At 37.4% G+C, this 17029-nt stretch overlaps 1 protein-coding gene across 4 annotated transcripts; it reads left to right on the top strand.

Moving 5' to 3' along the window:
• Positions 1-573: 573 nt before the first annotated feature.
• Positions 574-17029, top strand: LOC103706709. Of its 4 annotated transcripts, none has more exons than XM_039133017.1 (16): positions 574-978; positions 1976-2517; positions 2899-3151; positions 3581-3882; positions 6890-7069; positions 7273-8019; positions 8121-8215; positions 8352-8411; positions 8491-8576; positions 8662-8727; positions 9135-9695; positions 11109-11183; positions 14285-14355; positions 14471-14528; positions 15458-15722; positions 15959-17029. In XM_039133017.1, exons 2-16 carry the CDS (start codon positions 2114-2116, stop codon positions 16690-16692), a joined length of 3957 nt encoding a protein of 1318 aa, XP_038988945.1. In that variant the 5' UTR covers positions 574-978; positions 1976-2113; the 3' UTR covers positions 16693-17029. The 4 variants fall into 4 exon arrangements, with proteins under 4 accessions (XP_038988945.1, XP_038988941.1, XP_038988944.1 ...); XM_039133013.1 differs by having other exon boundaries at positions 575-978; positions 2899-3157; XM_039133016.1 differs by having other exon boundaries at positions 769-978; positions 2084-2517; positions 2899-3157.

The following is a 17029-nucleotide window of genomic DNA, read 5'->3' as shown; positions in this document are numbered from 1 at the left end:
GAACCACATCAGCAATAGCATAGCCATAGTAATTCTATGATATCCAATCATATATATTTGATCCTAATTTCATGAGTTTTGAACAATTGCAGACTTCTTGCAAGGAAGATGATTCTCTGATTTCAAATCATGATTAAATGAAGTTCTCAAAGCAGAATGTAAAATCAAGGATCCAAAATAAGTGTTGTTTGACTTTTTTATGAAAGTCTTGATATTTCCATATATGAACATTTATAGCTTCACCATTGACCTCAGTTGAAAAGCTACATCTTTCATGAGAAATTATACCCTACATCAGGTACATCACGCTAGTCAAATCTTTTGTTTCTGCGAGCTGCATCTCATTTTGGAGAAATTATTAGATGAACCAAGTTCAGTAGATTAGTCCAATGGTCTAAAATTGTTGCATTATCATCTCAGATTGTTTGTGTGGTTCACTGCTGAGATGATGCACCTGATGCAGAGTATAATTTGTGCCGTCCTCTTATTTTAGATTGTCTATGTGGCTCATTGCTGATATGATGCATTTGGTGTAGGGTATAATTTGTGCACCTACCACCCTCAAAAGGTGTCTCTCATTTGACCGCCAAAAGCACTCCCGAAGTCCCTAGGGGCGGACATATCACCCCTTAATCATTATTTTCATTAAATCAAGAACAATACTACGATTTATTACACTAATCTCCCTTACGTCTTTTTATTACCCAAAATACCTCGGATCGGCTGTCGAAGGAGGGCCTTACCGTGAAATACCCAAAATTTGTGGTTCTTTTTATGTGTGTTATTCTTTCTTCCTTTCTATTCCGAAATTACACCTCGCTCTTCTTCGTTTCCGATCCTTCCATTCGAAAGACTGATATACACTGCTCCTACCGATAATAACTCTAATAAGTAGGAGAAAAAGAAAGGGAGGAAAAAAAAATCCAAAACCCCTATTCTTCTCTCGCGACGATCGCCTTCGTTCCCACCTGCTCTGAGGTGAGTCTCGTCTTTGATTGCTTCTCTTTCAGATTTTCTTTCTAAGCAAAACGCTGGAATCTTATCTTTTCTCTCCAATCTCTTCGATCAAATAGATGAAGTTTCCTCTTTTTTTCGGGCTTTAGTTGCTTTTATGATGGGTTTTCTTAGTTGTGATATATTTACGTCAGTGCGGATTCATCTTCTGCTAGGGTTTTTTGTAGCTTTGATTATGAGAAATTTTGATGCGGTTTGAGCTGGTTAGGGAATTTATTTTTAAGGTTTTCCAGTTTTATTTTTAAAGCAGTTGATGCTAAAGATCGGCAGACAGTCACTTATTAACGCGTGCTTTAGAGGGTTCATGTTATATGAGTACCTTTAGTAGCTTTTTTTCATCTTTGTTAAATGGTATGCGATTGTACGTTCTCGGGTTTGATTTGATAGGGGCAAGGAGTATTGTAAATTATGGGTTTCATGTGGGGCCAAACAGAGTCGGATTATGATAACTGGGCTATGTTAATGCACTACTGTTTTCGTGAGAGTGATTCAGACCTTCTGCGAGAAGATCGAATGATTTTGTTTTGTTATGTTCTTTTTTCTTTGTTCTTCTACTCATCATGTTAATTCGCTTGCTGATATGTTGCTGTTCGGAGAGTGCTTGGTAGGCTATTATGGAAGGAACTTTCTATATGTCAACTGAGTCCGGTTTTCTGTTGAATCTGTTCGTCATGACTAGAGATCCACTGAAAAGCCAGGAAAAGAAAAGAAAAGAAGATAACAGTTATTCTGAATTAGAGGAAAAATCATTGAACTATAATGCACTGTTTGTTTTTTAGTTGTCTTTTTTGTGCTGTAAATTCCATTTCAGCACATTTTACTTTTCACTTGTTTCTTCTTCTGTCTTTCTCCTTGCCTTCAACATCTAGGTGTGTCTACCTAATTGGATTTGGTGCTTTTAGATTGGGGCTTGAAGTTCATAATGCTCTTTTTTTTCTGAGCTTGCATTGATATTCGACAGATGTGCTGGTTTTTCTGTTCAGCCTAGCCATCCTGTGATCTTGGCTTCAATGGTTATAAGCTTTTGGTCGTTCCTTCATTTCATGTGCCAACCTCTTTACCATTTTAGTATGTTAGAGACCCTGAAGATATCAAAGGAATGGCAGCTACTAGCAAATTCCATTTATCTTCCAGCAGCCCTGATGGGACCACCTACATGAATGGGAAATATGGACCATATGCAGCTGGTTCAATGGAAAGGTCAGGAAGCATCCGTGAAGGCATGGATAGCCGACTCCCATCGTCACTTCCAAGCACATTGAGGTCTGGTTTGGTATCATCCCAAGGTGACACAGTCGCTTCGTTTCAGTCTCTTCTTGTTGACCTGAGAGTGATCGATCAAAAGCTCCCTCGAACAAGCGACCTTGAGATGGGCTCTATTGTTGGCATCTCCTCAGAAGAATCTTTGCCTGCAACATTTAATACGAGGCATTTAACTTCTTCATCCATGGAGGAGATCAAACGCACAAAGAGTAATCTTCATGAGGGCACTACAAGGGCAAGGTATTTCTGCCTCCCTCCTTCCCTCTCTCTCTCACTCTTTCTCCCTTATAAAAAAGTTTTACATTATTAAGTAGCTGAAATATTTATCCTAATGATATTTCACAAATTTCTTCTTTCTTTATTGACATTATATGGTTCAGTTTCCATCTTTATTGTGATGTCAATGTAACAAACATGACTTTCCCTACTTATGTTCTTATGATTTTTTCCCACATTGTGCCATGTGATTCTAGTTGACGTTTTACTTTCCTCAACTAGTTTACATTGGACTCTGTTTGCTCATCCATTGCTATCATAACACTTTTTGCCATTTATATTTTTACATCGTGGATTCTTAGATCAAATGAGCTCTAAGTTAGTCTCCGATGTTCGAATTGATAGGGATCGAGCAAAAGCCTGCAGTGAGGCTGCTTTGAAAATTGATAAGTATTGCAACACTCTTTCAAAAAAACATTCCAGAGCTGATACTTCATCAAATGAGCGGTGTGGTACATCGACATCAAGAGGAAGCATCCCTAAGACTAACCCTCAAAGCCATCTGACTTCACGTGGTCTCGACCTTGGGCCTCGGAAATCAGAAGAAAGGTCCAAGAGCACTGTACCAAACAGACGAATTCGAACTTCTATGGTGGAAGTATGGGTTTGTATCTCCTTCTTGCCTTTCCTTGATTGTGATTATGTCATATATATGTATTTTAGTTGCCTGTGCAGACAAGAATATGGTTAGTTCATTTGTCACGATACTTTATTTTTCCATGCATTATAAATGGTACATGTTGTTAACTGATATATTTTGTAAATTCTCATTACGTTTTATGTGCAGAAGAAAATGAAATTGTTTTTTCTTTACTGTAATATCCTGTTAATCAATTTCTTGATTCTTGAAGAATAGTGCCAAGTAGGATTAACTGTTATAGGTTATTTGCTCTGGATTCTATGCAGGTTGAGTTGCACTATAGAAGTTATTTGTCAATCTTTGCATGGAGAATCTCCCTTTTATAGTGATTTCAGATCATCTGTTTCTTTTTTACTGATGGACTTACGTATTATATTGATTGGTTAGATGGATGTAAGGGCCAATGGTATTGTGAGACCATCTTCACCGGTGAATAAGGATAGAGATGCCAGTATACTTGTAAATGATGGCATGGCATTATCAGAAGACAAGGGCCGAGAAATATTTACCAGTGTTGATGGCTGGGAAAAATCAAAGATGAAGAAAAAACGCTCTGTCATAAAGTCTGATGTTTCTGCAATTGCACCTTTGACTAGATTGCCGGATGCTGATAGAGAACCCAAACGAGGAATGCAGCAGAAGCTTGGTACTGATGCTCGACCAAGGGCGAATAATGCCCATGGCTTCAGGTTTGATACTATACCATGCAACTTGATTGCACCTTGTATCATTATGTCATCACTTATGAATCTTAATTGTTTGATTAAGCTTGTTAGTCGCTTGATAGAAAAAACTTGTTGCAATGTTGAGATAGTATCTAAGTCACATTTAGCTTCAGCTCAAGTTTTGGAGTCTCGACAGGATGGGGGGCATCTTGGCCATCCCATCTCATTCCTGTGAGATAATGGGACCTGGGATGGATGCAAGGCTCTGAAACCCATATCCGCGGGCCATCTCACCCATCCTGCCTTCGTACCAAGTAGGTCGCACACCGAAATGGGCGATTCGTCCATCTATCCTAGTGGAGAGAAATTAAAAAATTAAAATAAATCTTTCTCCAACCAATAATCATATCTTTCTTCTCAAAAACCTCAAACATTCTCGTTGAGCTACGTCCATGACTTCCATTGTCGGAGGTGCCTTGCCATTGCCACCGCTAACTGCTGGTCCACCTCGCGATTGAGGGTGCCATCAAGGAAGCAACAGAAGTTGAGAGTGGATGTTCCAGATCCAGCGACCAACATCCTCCGTGAGTGTCGAAGGGGTAGAGAGAGGAAGAAGCGAAGTGATCCATGGGAGGGAAGGAGGGAGGAGGAGAAGCAAGGAAAGAAAAAGGGGGACGGAGAATGGAAGCTTTTGGATGGGGCAAGAAACTTTTTTTCTGTTTTTTTTTTAAAGTACGCAGATCTAAATGTTTTAAGTTAATCATTATCTACGCTTTTAGGTCATGCTTAGCGGTTGGCTCGAGTAGTTAGGGGGTGAGACTTAACACCATGCATATGTCTATGTGCACGAGTTCATAAATTTTTTTCCGCAAAATAATATTATATAAAAAGCCAAAAAAATTAAAACATAAACAATATTAGAAGATATTAATTTTTTCCTCAAAATAACATTATTTTAAAAATAAAAATATAAAAAAGGAATATATTATATATATAACATCATATATTCTTAAAAATAATATTGTATAAAAATAAAAAAAAATGATCATCCTGCTTTTTAACAACAATAATTTCAAACTTATAAGAATGGGTCACTATGTTAATTGATTGGTGAAATAATTTAAGAAAATTAAGCAACAATAAAATAATTATGTAGATACACTTAAGGTTATTTTGTTATACAATATGACAGTCTTGGTTACCTTATTGCCACTCATGTGGCACCTAAGCATCAATTTGTAAATTTCAACACTAGAGTACTAAAGGTGAAGTGAGTGGTTATGTGACTGAGCTTTGTGCAGTAATTATTGCCACATTTTCCATCAAATCGTATCATTTTTGTCTTATGAAGCGCTTATGCAGTATCATTACTAGGTAATCAAAGAAGGATCTCCAATATTCTAGAAAGCCACGATAAATTATAGTGTCAGTTTAAAATATATGAACTAGATAACACATTCAGAAAGTGTCAGAATATTTAATCATAAAGTTTTAGCACATGATGGATCAATATAAATAGATTGCCTTAGCTTACAAATATTTGTTGTAATGAAATCTAACAGTAGCAAATCTTAATGCAACCTAGTCAACATTGATCAATATTAGCTGGCATTGTTTGATCAACAAAGAAACACTAATAAGCAGTATTCAGATAATTATATTTCCATTTGTATAGCTTCTCACTGTAGATAATTATATTTCCATTCAGATAATAAGCAGTATTCAGAAACACAGTCAATTTATCTTAAATATATTACTTTTAAAGTTCAAATATGTTTCAAAATAAATAAAACAGTAAAACTTCACAAATAAATTAAGAAAGAAATGAAAAATATAAAAAAAGCATCCTAAGCAAGTACTAGGATGCTCGATCGGGATGGCTGCTAGAAGGATACAGGACGGGGGCATCGTGTTCTGTGGGGAAATTGGGACACCTATGTCCTATGGGACCTTGCTTCGGCTTCTTCTCATATCTAGAAAATAAATCTCTTTCCTAAAAAACATTATCTATGAGCTGTATTAAAAGATTAAATTAAACTTGCCACATTGGGCAAGTGTCACTAGCATCATTACGCAGCTATGGCAATTATTATAAAATTTTTGGATAGGGCAATACACTGCTTTAGAGAACATGTATGCTTATTGTTTCTACACATCAAGGGACATCTTTCAAGTTTTAGTGACAATTAGACCCATGGTGCCAAATTCCTGTCTGAGGTAAGGCAAGAGGTGGGCCTAAAACTATAGACACAGTTGGCTCGTAGGTAGTCTACATTATTTGCTGTGGGTTAAGCTCCATTATCCCTCCCAAGATGCTGTAAACTTTGAAAGAGTCTAGACAAAGTGGGAAGTTAACTTTTGATATCAGAAGCTGTGTCAATTGCTAGAGCAAAGTTAAGCCAAGTAGCCAAATAAGAGGCATATCAATACATACACACATGTGAAGGGTTGGACTACACACTTTCTATTTTCATACTGTATTTAGCCATTTTTCACAATTTAAGTGCACTCAACTTTATTCAAAGAAAATTGCCAATAATTTAATGAACGTACCCCATTCCTCTACAAGTATATTAGCTTCTATGCACACATGTAAATAGATAGATAGGAGGACACCCATATATTTTCAATAGACATGCCAACATGTATATGTTCACTTAAGATTTGTGATACATGTGCTAATTAAAGAAAATATATAGGAATGTAATTGTAGTTGAATTTTTTATGATGCCTACATTTTGTTCAAAATGGTAGGATATATTAAAATATATGTTATTTTGCTATTATTTATAAAGAATGAAAAGATAGATGGGTTGCTCTAGTAAAACTAGAGTGAGGTGGATGAAATGTTGATATAGTTCGTTTCAACTGTAGTGTGTTTCATGGGGTGCCTGTCTTCAGTCATCTATTATCACTCGAAACCTGGCTTGTGTGATTCGGTCTTCTGAATTAATCTGGCTTAATCATCTGGGATTCGCTTATTTTGTTGGATAAAACAGTATATATCTTTTCTGAGAATCTTAATATTCAGGTCAGGGCCTGCTTCTGGAGTTTCTGGAGTTGGAATATTAGATTCGGCTTCTCAACAATCTGGTCTCGGTATGCGTCCCTCAGCTAGAAATGATCAAGACAACTGCCCTCTTACTAATGATAGAAGAGATCGGCTTGCAGGTCTAGATAAAGATGGTTCCCATCTTAAATCTGTTAACAAGTAAGACATATCCTTTTCATATATTTGTTGCCAGAACCCTCACTATAATGTTTCTGTCATTTTTCTCTTGCTGGAAATGACGTTTATTATCTTCTAGCTGCCGTCACTTAGAATGTTTGTTGATTTCTCTTTACATATAACCTGCATTTATCTTTCTATATAATCTGACATCCTAATATTATCTTTCTTTCATTGTATCTCAGGCCTAATGGCCATGAAGATAATTTTTCTGCTAGTCCTAACTCCATAACAAAGCTGAATGCGCCTGCCCGGGGGCCACGATCAAATTCAGGTTCACTGTCCAAGGCATCCCCAAGCATTCATCGAGTGGTGGGAAATTCTGATGATTGGGAACATTCTCAGAGTATAAACAAGAGTAGTTCTGTTGGTGGGGCTGTCAATCACAAACGCGGGGCAGCTATGTGCTCTGCATCACCCCCTGTACAGTGGGGTGGACAAAGACCTCAGAAGATCTCACGTGGTGCAAGACGATCAAATTTTTCTCCTCTTATATCAAGCCACGATGAAGCACCTGCATCAGATATGGTAGATAATGCAGGCATCCATCAGGCTGGATTAGGATTGACAAGACGCTTATCTTCTAATGGTTCTCAGCAAATTAAATTAAAAGGCGATGGTGTACAAACTGCTGGTTTATCAGAAAGCGAGGAGTCTGGAGTTGCTGATAACAAGTCAAGGGACAAGAGTAAGAAATATGAAGAGAATATTGGTCAGTCCGTGCATAAGTTTGTAGGACTTGTGTTGCCTCCAAGAAAGAACAAGGTGACTGCTGATGAAGATATTGGAGATGGTGTCCGGAGACTCAGGAGGATTGGACGAGCTTTTGCTCCGACAAGGTCTGGCATGGCCGGGCCAATTGAGAAGCTAGACAATACTGCCACTGTGAAGCAACAGAGAAGCACAAGAGTTGGTTCTGAGAGGATTGAAAGGTAATGCGGGATATCCTAGCCTATTAACTGGCTGCTGGTAGTCAATTCATGTTCTACTTCAGTTTTCACTGAGATTATGCTATTGATGTTCTCTGTCCCAGTAAACCTGGTCGCCCACCTGCCAGAAAATTGTCTGAGCGGAATGGGTGCACACGGCCACGGCATTCAGTGAACAGTGCACCTTTGAAGTTTTTTGGTACTTTTCTATGTATTGAACGGACAGAGTTGTGGAACAATGTTTTTTCAATTTCCCCATGCAAGTTGTGGAACAATGAATTTTTAAATTCCCCTAAAAAATGAACTTATTATTGACTATTTGATACTCTTTTCAGGACAATCAGATGATGACCATGAAGAGCTTTTAGCTGCTGCGAATGCTGCTCTGCATACAGGTATTAATTTTATATCTGTAATGCTTGGGTATCTTCTTTTACCCTTCATTGTGCAAATAAAGTTAGAACTTTGCTTCAGGGAGTGCTTGTTCCAGTCCTTTTTGGAAGCAAATGGAGCCAATTATTGGTCTTCTTTCTTCAGAGGATCTCACCTATTTGGACCAGGTTGTCTTTCTGTCTTGTTAAGATGGCTCCTAGACTAAGTTTATACATTTAATTTTGATGTTCCAAAATTATTATTACCAACCAGATTTGTTGGATGGACGAGTCTTCTCCAAGTCCTCTTGTTGCTGGGAACGATGGTCAGGACTTGAAGGTATTTTATTTGTTGTTGATCAAAACAATGGAACTTGTTTGAAGTTTGAACTATCGGGTTTATGGAGTTATTTTCAATTGTAAATTTCCAGCTACCATATTCACATGATTCTAATGCATTTGGGTTTTGAGCTGTTGACAACCTAATGCGTAAACATTTCTTTTGGCAATTTTATTGGACTGCATTTCTTTGTTTTCCCATGAGTTAGCATTGCTACTAATACTGATGAGCATTGCTACTTTTAAGTTGCTATTTTTCTGGATTCCAATATAAATTACATACAGAGAAGTTATGAATAACTGCATTGTTTTTTTGTTCATACATCTTGTCTATAAGACAATAACTTAATGTTCTTTCATGTCATTTTTATCTGCTTGATAACAAATTCTTATCACCTTCTTTTGCAGGGTGATGTTGAATACATATCCTTACCATCAACTCCAGTTGCTGCTGGCAGAGATGATTTCAGTGCCATCTCAAATGGAATTACCTTTAGTGCACGTGAGAGGAAACCAGAGCTTGCATGGGAAACAGAGAATGTTGAGCCTTTCCTAGAGCAATTAATACAGGGAATTGCGGGTCGAAGTGGGGTTTCAATTTGCCAAGCACTTCTTTCGGCTATAATTGAAGAAGAAGAGGTTGAAAATATTAACTACGACAACAGCAGAGAAGAATACTTGCATGAGTCTCATGGAATTTATTTTGGGGCCGAGAGTGGATTGAAATCAAAGGGTTCAAATTTTCACTCATCGAGAACATTTCTAACTGCAGAGAGAGGCCCTTCTAATGGCTTGAACGGAAATGCTGGGTGGAGATACCATGATGAATTGACACATGAGAAATTAGAAAGTGGTGTTATCTTATTAGACTCTAGCACAGTATGCACAAAATTTCAATATAACCAAATGTGCATCGATGATAGAATCCTCCTGGAGCTCAGTCAAATTGGACTTTATCCAGACCCTGTGGTGAGTATCATATCCAATATCTCTCAGTTGTCTTTTGCTTCCAGTACAAACTTTTGGGGTTGCAAAGGTGGCTGTAAGCATATGCTGGTCGTTGCAATGTTTGTATAAATGCTGACTTACTGAATTTATTGCTTTTTGCTAGCATGCTATTACTGTTATAAACATGCCCTGGATTTTCCGTATTTCGGGTCACTTCATTATGGTGTTCTATCCACTGCCATTAAAACTTATTTTCTTTAAATCCTGTCCATTTTTTCTGGTTTTTTTTTAGTGCAGCTTCAAAATTTTCACCATCACCTTTTCCACTATCGGTGCACCACTCAGCTTTCTCTAGATTATTGTTATGTTTTCTATCAAATCTATTTACCCCAACATTTTCCTGTCTTTTTAGTAGCTGTAACTTTCTGATTTATAAGTTATTGAAAGGTTTACCATATTTATTGTAGTCTTCATGCAATAGCGACATAAAATTCAAAAAATAATAGAACCTCATTTAATCCATATAGTTCTCTTAAAAAACAAAATGTTTCTTCATCATCCATTTCTTCTATATAGTAGGTTTGAGAGCTCATAATATGTAATCAAGGACAGCTCTTGGTCTTTAACAGAGATTGAGCCTGATATTTATTTGTGAAGGTAATTGCATTACACAGACATGCATTGAGTGGTCAAAAATGAACAGTTGAAATAACATGAAATAATGATTTTTTACTACTTGATGTATAGGTTAGGGTCTCCAAATCATATTATGTTTGGTATTCAAGCAGGTTAAAGGTAGTAGATCATATAATAGATCACATCCGATGGCTCAGAGTGTTAGCGTCAGACCTCACATTCACTATATGCACCAAAAAAAATGAACAACTCAAATAACATGAACAATGATTTTTACCACTCGATGAATAGACTAGGATTTCTGAATCACATGATTTTTGGTGTACAAGTAGTGTAGAGGTAACATCTGATGGCTTGGATCATCAATGTCAGACCTCCATCGTTTAGACTGACCGGATCGGAGTTAAAATTCACTTATTTTTAACTCCTTATTTTCTAAAATGCAGTTTATCTATGTTTTTGTTAGAACCTAAAAAGTACAAGACTGATTTTTCTTTGGCATCTATACTAGCAGCTTTGCCATAGTTGTCATGTTCTATGCCCCTTATTAGCTTTATCAATGATCTATACATTGTTGAAAACAGAGTGGAACTTGTTCTGGTTTCCTTCATTGATTTTGTAGGGAGCGCTTTTCTGTGAGCTGGTTTGTTGCATAAACAATAGTCATGATGGTTTAAGACATAAGTGTATATTGCCGATTGCATTTTAGTTACCTTTCTGCAGAAGTATTGTTTAGCTGGCTTAATCATTTTGCAAAAAATTATTCTAGTGTGACATTGTGCTTCCATCTCGTTTCAGCCTGATTTAGCGCCGAGTGAAGATGAAGATATTAATGATGAAGTCAATAGATTAGAGGAAGAACTCCATGAGAAGGTATGATTGTTCATAGTTATTCAGCCTCTTCTTTCTCAGTTTCTTTAGAAAAGATCTCCTCTGCTAGGTAAAATCATGTCAATATGTGCCATGCACTGACTGCTGTCCCTCATTGCTAGGTAAAATCATGTCACTTTACCCTTTGTGGTATGACTCAAGGAGCAACATGCATTTCTTGCTTGGTGCTTTTCCAGGATTTAGTGGCATCTAGTTACTTTTCTTCTGACTAGTGCTGGAGTAGCTAGTTATTTAAATGCAATTTACTGCTTATTCTTGACCTGGGTGTATGATGGCAGTTGTTACGGAGACCTGCTAAAAAGGATTTGATTCTGATTTGGCAAAGTCCAGGTCGAGCGAACGTGACCTAGTTCAGAATGTTGTTTGTTAATGCAATGGCGATGTCTTACCACCAGCTTTATCTTTGTCTTCGTTCGCTTTGCCTTTGCTGACAATGTCCTTGATTGTTCTGAGACCTAGCCCAAACTCAAAACCCTAGCTCTAGGTAGGCTAATGATGGCATTGTTTGGGGAAGGAAAGGAGGAACCAGAGGGCTGGATTGGAGAAGGGAGAAAGAGGGAGAGAGAGAGAAAGAGTTTGTCTCGTAGTTACATATGGAAGTGGGTTGGTTAAAGTGTTTATTTTAATTGTTATTTTTTTCCATTATTTATTTGCTCTTATTCAAATTGAACCAGAAAGATAGAAGATCAGTATGAGTTTTCCCATTCTCGACCCAGTCAAATATGGGTAAGGCTCGAGATGAGCATCTTTTAGCCTGAACCACATCCAACTCAACCAAACAAGAGTTCTTTTCCTTTTTCTTTTCTTTTCTTTCTTTTTTTTCTGCATAGACATTATTCTACACATGTTTGGATGAGCTAAGGAGTCCATCAACTTGATGGCTGATGGACAACACATATATTGAGAAGGGAAAGCTGCACCTCTACTAGAACCAAGGTTTTATGTCTACTGCTGATGCTACTCGACGAGGTTGAGTTCTTCCTGCATGTGGAAGCTAATGGGTTGCCAATGACAGATCACAACTAGATTTTGACAATCACTTTGTTATTGTCAGCAGTTATTGAAGTCATTAACAGTGTTACTCATAATTATGCTCAAGGCGTATAACTACTTGACTATGTTGCAACATTATGGAAGAATTTTGTAAAGTGAGGTCTACCATGAGCCATTTAGATTGGACCAGGGGTTGATTTGAACGGATGAAAGGTTGATATTAACTCTTCGCTGACACTTTGTCCCAATAACCCACTATAAAGCTTCCAACCAAATTGAGGATAGGTGCCCACATTGGTGGTCCTCATTTCTCTCTTCTCACACCTCTCTCATAACTTCTGCCCTTTCTCACGTGCATGACAACAATGCTTGCTAGATCATGGTGGCATCTCTCTTGGTAAGCCATCTCTCTTCTCCAGCATCCTCTCTTCTATATTTTCATCATCTGGCCTTCCTTTGCAATACCTTTGCTTGTTTAAAACATTATTTTCATTCTTCACTGTATCTATTTAATATCACCCTACTCTCTCTGTCACTGTATCTCCGTCGCTGTATCTATTTGAGACTGTATTTTACTTTAAGGATATCGATGCTGATTAATACTTGCAGTTCCGATTCTCGGCCCTTCACTAAATGGTCTTCAAGCACTTGTATGGTTGCTTTTAGCTGTAGCCTGCATCATGTTCGGTAGTGGAACCAATCAACAAACCAGGAAGAACTTGTTCTCGTTTTGCCGACTTTGGAGGATTCCTCAATCACAAAAAATTCTAACATGAGTGCATAGTGTTTGCAGCTTGTAAATTTTATGCCCTCCAAGTTGAATCTCCTAAAACAGGAGAACCGACGATTTTCGTTGTGGAAGAGACAATGGGAGCTAAAAGATAGGTCTTCAATTTTCTTTTGCTCCAAATTCTTGAATTATAATTTATATTTTGTATCATTGGAATGGTGAATATAAGATCAGTCAAAAGTTGCAGTTTCTGTAGAAGTTCTCATTCAGTTGATTAGGAAATTTACTGGCTAGTTGTTTATGTGCTCATGAGTCCTATTCTGAGTAGGTTTGGTGTCAAGAACTCCTATTTATTTTTAGACTGTCAAGGTAGTTCTCGAGTCATCATGATTGTTGTAATAAATCCAAGGGTCCGTAGATATTGGACTCTGTGGGCTTCTAGATTTTGTTATCTAAGAATTTATGGGTATATGATGTTGAGATTCCATCCTCCCTACTGCTGCTCTTCTTTCTGCTTTCTTCTCACAAATCCTCAAGCTCATCTTTCTTCATTTTCTCATTCTTCTTTTGCGATCCTTCCCCCTTTAGGTTTGCCATCTTTGTTTATCTGCTTCCTAGTTTTTCTCTTCTGCTTCCCAACTCCTTGTTATCTTCTCTAAATTGTCTCTTCTTTTATAACACAGGGCTTGTTTCCTCTATTAAATTATCATTCCTCCCATCATTTTTCATTGCATGGTTCCTTTGTCTGCTTGCTACTTGTCTGCTAATAGCTACTGTAGTTTCTTGACAGGTCAATTGCATACGACTAGCTTACTTCAATCAGTTAGAAAGAAGTGTTCTTACCAACTGAAATAGAGATGAAATTGTGCAATCTCGTTGCACATTGCTCAACTTTCCATCAAAATTGGATGTGCATCTTCCTCTCTGAGAATGTAATCCTGTTTCTGTATGAACAGAAAATCTAGATTTAGCGTATCATGTGCAAATGTATATTGTATCTAAAAGTCTAAGATGCACTTTTTCAAAATGTATGAACTGAAATGACTATACACAGCAATGGTATTTTTAGGTAGGTATACTGTTTAATTAATAGCTTTAACTAAAGCTTATGCTATCTTAACCTTAAACTACCGAGTCGGCTGAAATTTGTGCAACATACATTGTTAACATACTTGCTGTGCATGATATACTTTTAGAGAATTGAATAATTGCGATAGAAATTCCTTTGATGCTATTGGAGGGGAAAAACTTTTATGCCAGAAGTTACGTGGTTGCAATATCTATCTCATACTTTATACCTTCCAACATGTATCATGAAAATAATCTCTTCCCTGTTACATAATTTTTTCTGTTGATAAAGGTTATGAAGAAGAAAAATCGTCTGTTGAAACTGGAGAAGGCTGTTATGGAAGCAAGGGAGTCTCAACAGAGGTATGCTGTGAGAGCATGTTCATGTGATTGTTGCTTTTTGCATTTCTGAATTGTTCTCATATATCATTTGTACATACATTCTTATATACATATATATTGTTCTTTTTGTGTGTAGAATACTAGAGCGTATAGCTTTGGACAGACTTGTAGAAATGGCGTATGAGAAATATGTGGTAATTTCTGATTCCTCAATATCAAATAAATCTCTTAAATAATAATTATCGGTACAGCTCATTCTACATATTGGCTTTCCTGTGATGCATGTTTCCGGCTTTTGAATCTTCTGTCACATAGCTTGAAGTTGGAAAATGCCAAAATAGTCTGTTTTTTAACCATCATAATATTACACAAACACAAAAATCCTTATACTATTAGTTTTGGTTCATCAGAAAAGTGAGTGAGCTCGTAAGATATGTGAATAATAAGTAATAATTATTGCATTATCTAGAAGGTTTACTTATTCCAATGTCATCAGTGAGTGCTCCCATGGCACTATTTAAGATCAGATGCCCTGATCAAGACTAAATGCATGGCTAGTTCTGGTAGGCACTTACATGAGAGTTTTTAATTTATGAAAAATCTTTTTTATGTATAAGGAATTTGAAATACCATAATCTTTCTATAACACCTCATTGCATCCTGATAAAGACAAAATGCATCACTGTTCCTGTCTCCTGCCTCTCCTTTCTTTCTCATAATTGATATCACCTTCCTTATTCTAATAGTAGTTTTCCTTCTGCAATCAGAAAGGACATTAGTATAATATATGGTCGGATGAGTTGGGAATAGGAGATAGTTATATATTTATAAAAGGTGTAATGAGTGTGAAGTTGCAGAGTGGGAGATACTATGGAGATTATTTGATCTTTGATTTACATGTTAAACCACATCATTGCTTGAACAGTGGTATTCGTGTTAACTGATGCTAATTTAAGGTGAAGTATGGGCACTTTTACCATCTTTTGCAAGCATAAGCACTAATTGCTTGGAGAGTGCAACTCTTGCATATAGATGCTATAGCCCTGCAATGAAGGGACGTCATAAGGATTTTATTCTGAATTGCTGTGATTGGCTAATCATTGGAGAATGCTTCACACGACAGGCATATTGGGGTCCTAACGCTTCTAGTAGCAAGAATGTGAACAAGCTTAACAAACATGCTGCCTTGGCTTTTGTCAAACGAACATTAGCACGATGTAAGAAATTTGAGGACTCAGGGACTGGCTGTTTTGATGAGCCTCCTTTCAGGGATATGTTTCTTTCTGTATCTTCTTACAGCAGCGGTGCAGAATGTATACACATATCTGCGGGTGGAGAGGCTGCCAATCGTTTCACTGCCATGCTGCATCCACAAAATACTTTAGCAGGTAACCCAAATTCTATGCTACAATATTCAATCCGGGGCTCCATGCATGTACACTTAAGCCTGTAGATCATGCACAGACCTGTCTCAGAATTTCCAAAAGATATAGCTTCATCAATTTTCATGAAATTTCATACGTTGGTTGTATATATTCTTCAAGGTTTATGGTTAATATATATGAATCTAAATTGCTTTCTGAATGCACTCTGTACTAAATGATTAATGTTGCTCTCTTTGCAGATTCTAATCCTAATGCGACCTCAAAACCAGTTGAAAGAGTAGATGCCTGTGACAAGTATTCTGATGCTTTTCGGTCAGATAATCATTTCACAGAACAAACAGTCGGTAAAGAGGAGCAGTGGTCAAACAAAATCAAAAAGAGGGACTTGTTGGTTGATGATGTTGTTGGTAGAACCCCGGTCACTTATCTGAGAACATCTTCAGCTCTTGGGAATTCTCCTGTAAGTGGTATAAAAGGAAAGAGGAGCGAGAGAGATAGGGAAGGAAAGGAGCAAAACAGAGATGCAGCCTCAAGAAATAGCATTGGTAGAATTGGTCGTCCAGCTTTATCCAATGTCAAAGGTGAAAGAAAGCACAAGGCACAGCCCAAACAGAAGACAGCCCAGTTATCTGCTTCTGTCAACAGCCTTATTTCTAAGGCCGCAGAGTTACCTAATGCATTGTTGCCTTCGGACCTAAAATCTCGTGATATGATTGTAGGTGGAATTACCAAGAAGGATGATTTAGCTGTGCTTTCCAGCTCTGCCAAGATGCAGGATATGCCAAATGATGCTCAGGCCATTGACTTGCCCAATTTGCAACCACCAGAGGTAGATGTTGGTGATCTTGATGGTCATGGGCAGGATATTGGTTCATGGTTGAACATTGTTGATGATGATGGACTGCAAGACCATGATTTTATGGGTCTTCAGATTCCCATGGATGACCTTTCAGACGTTAACATGATAATATAAAGGTGGTATATTTTTATATTTTTCAGTGCAATATGCAGTTTCTAAACATACTGGCATTACCGTCGCGGTTTACCATCTGACAGCCAGTTCTGTAAGTAGTCTAAGTAGTCAATAGATTATTTCAGGGGCTTTTAGAGAAGTTTATGTGGAGCAAATTTTTTGATCGGTGTAATTTGCTCTTGTAATATTTTCGCAACCTTGATTGTGCATATGTTGCTCGTCAGTTTCTAGGTCGCAAGTGTGGCTGTTATCATCTTTGCAGGAGTTATATCCTGAAATCGTACATCCATTTATATCTGAAATAAAAAGCTACAATTAATGAAAAACCCTTTTTGAA

Source organism: Phoenix dactylifera, chromosome 13 (genome assembly GCF_009389715.1).
Source record: "Phoenix dactylifera cultivar Barhee BC4 chromosome 13, palm_55x_up_171113_PBpolish2nd_filt_p, whole genome shotgun sequence".
NCBI classification, from domain to species: domain Eukaryota; kingdom Viridiplantae; phylum Streptophyta; class Magnoliopsida; order Arecales; family Arecaceae; genus Phoenix; species Phoenix dactylifera.
The sequence above is the reverse complement of the archived record's forward strand: the minus strand, read 5'-3'. Positions and strand labels throughout refer to the sequence as shown.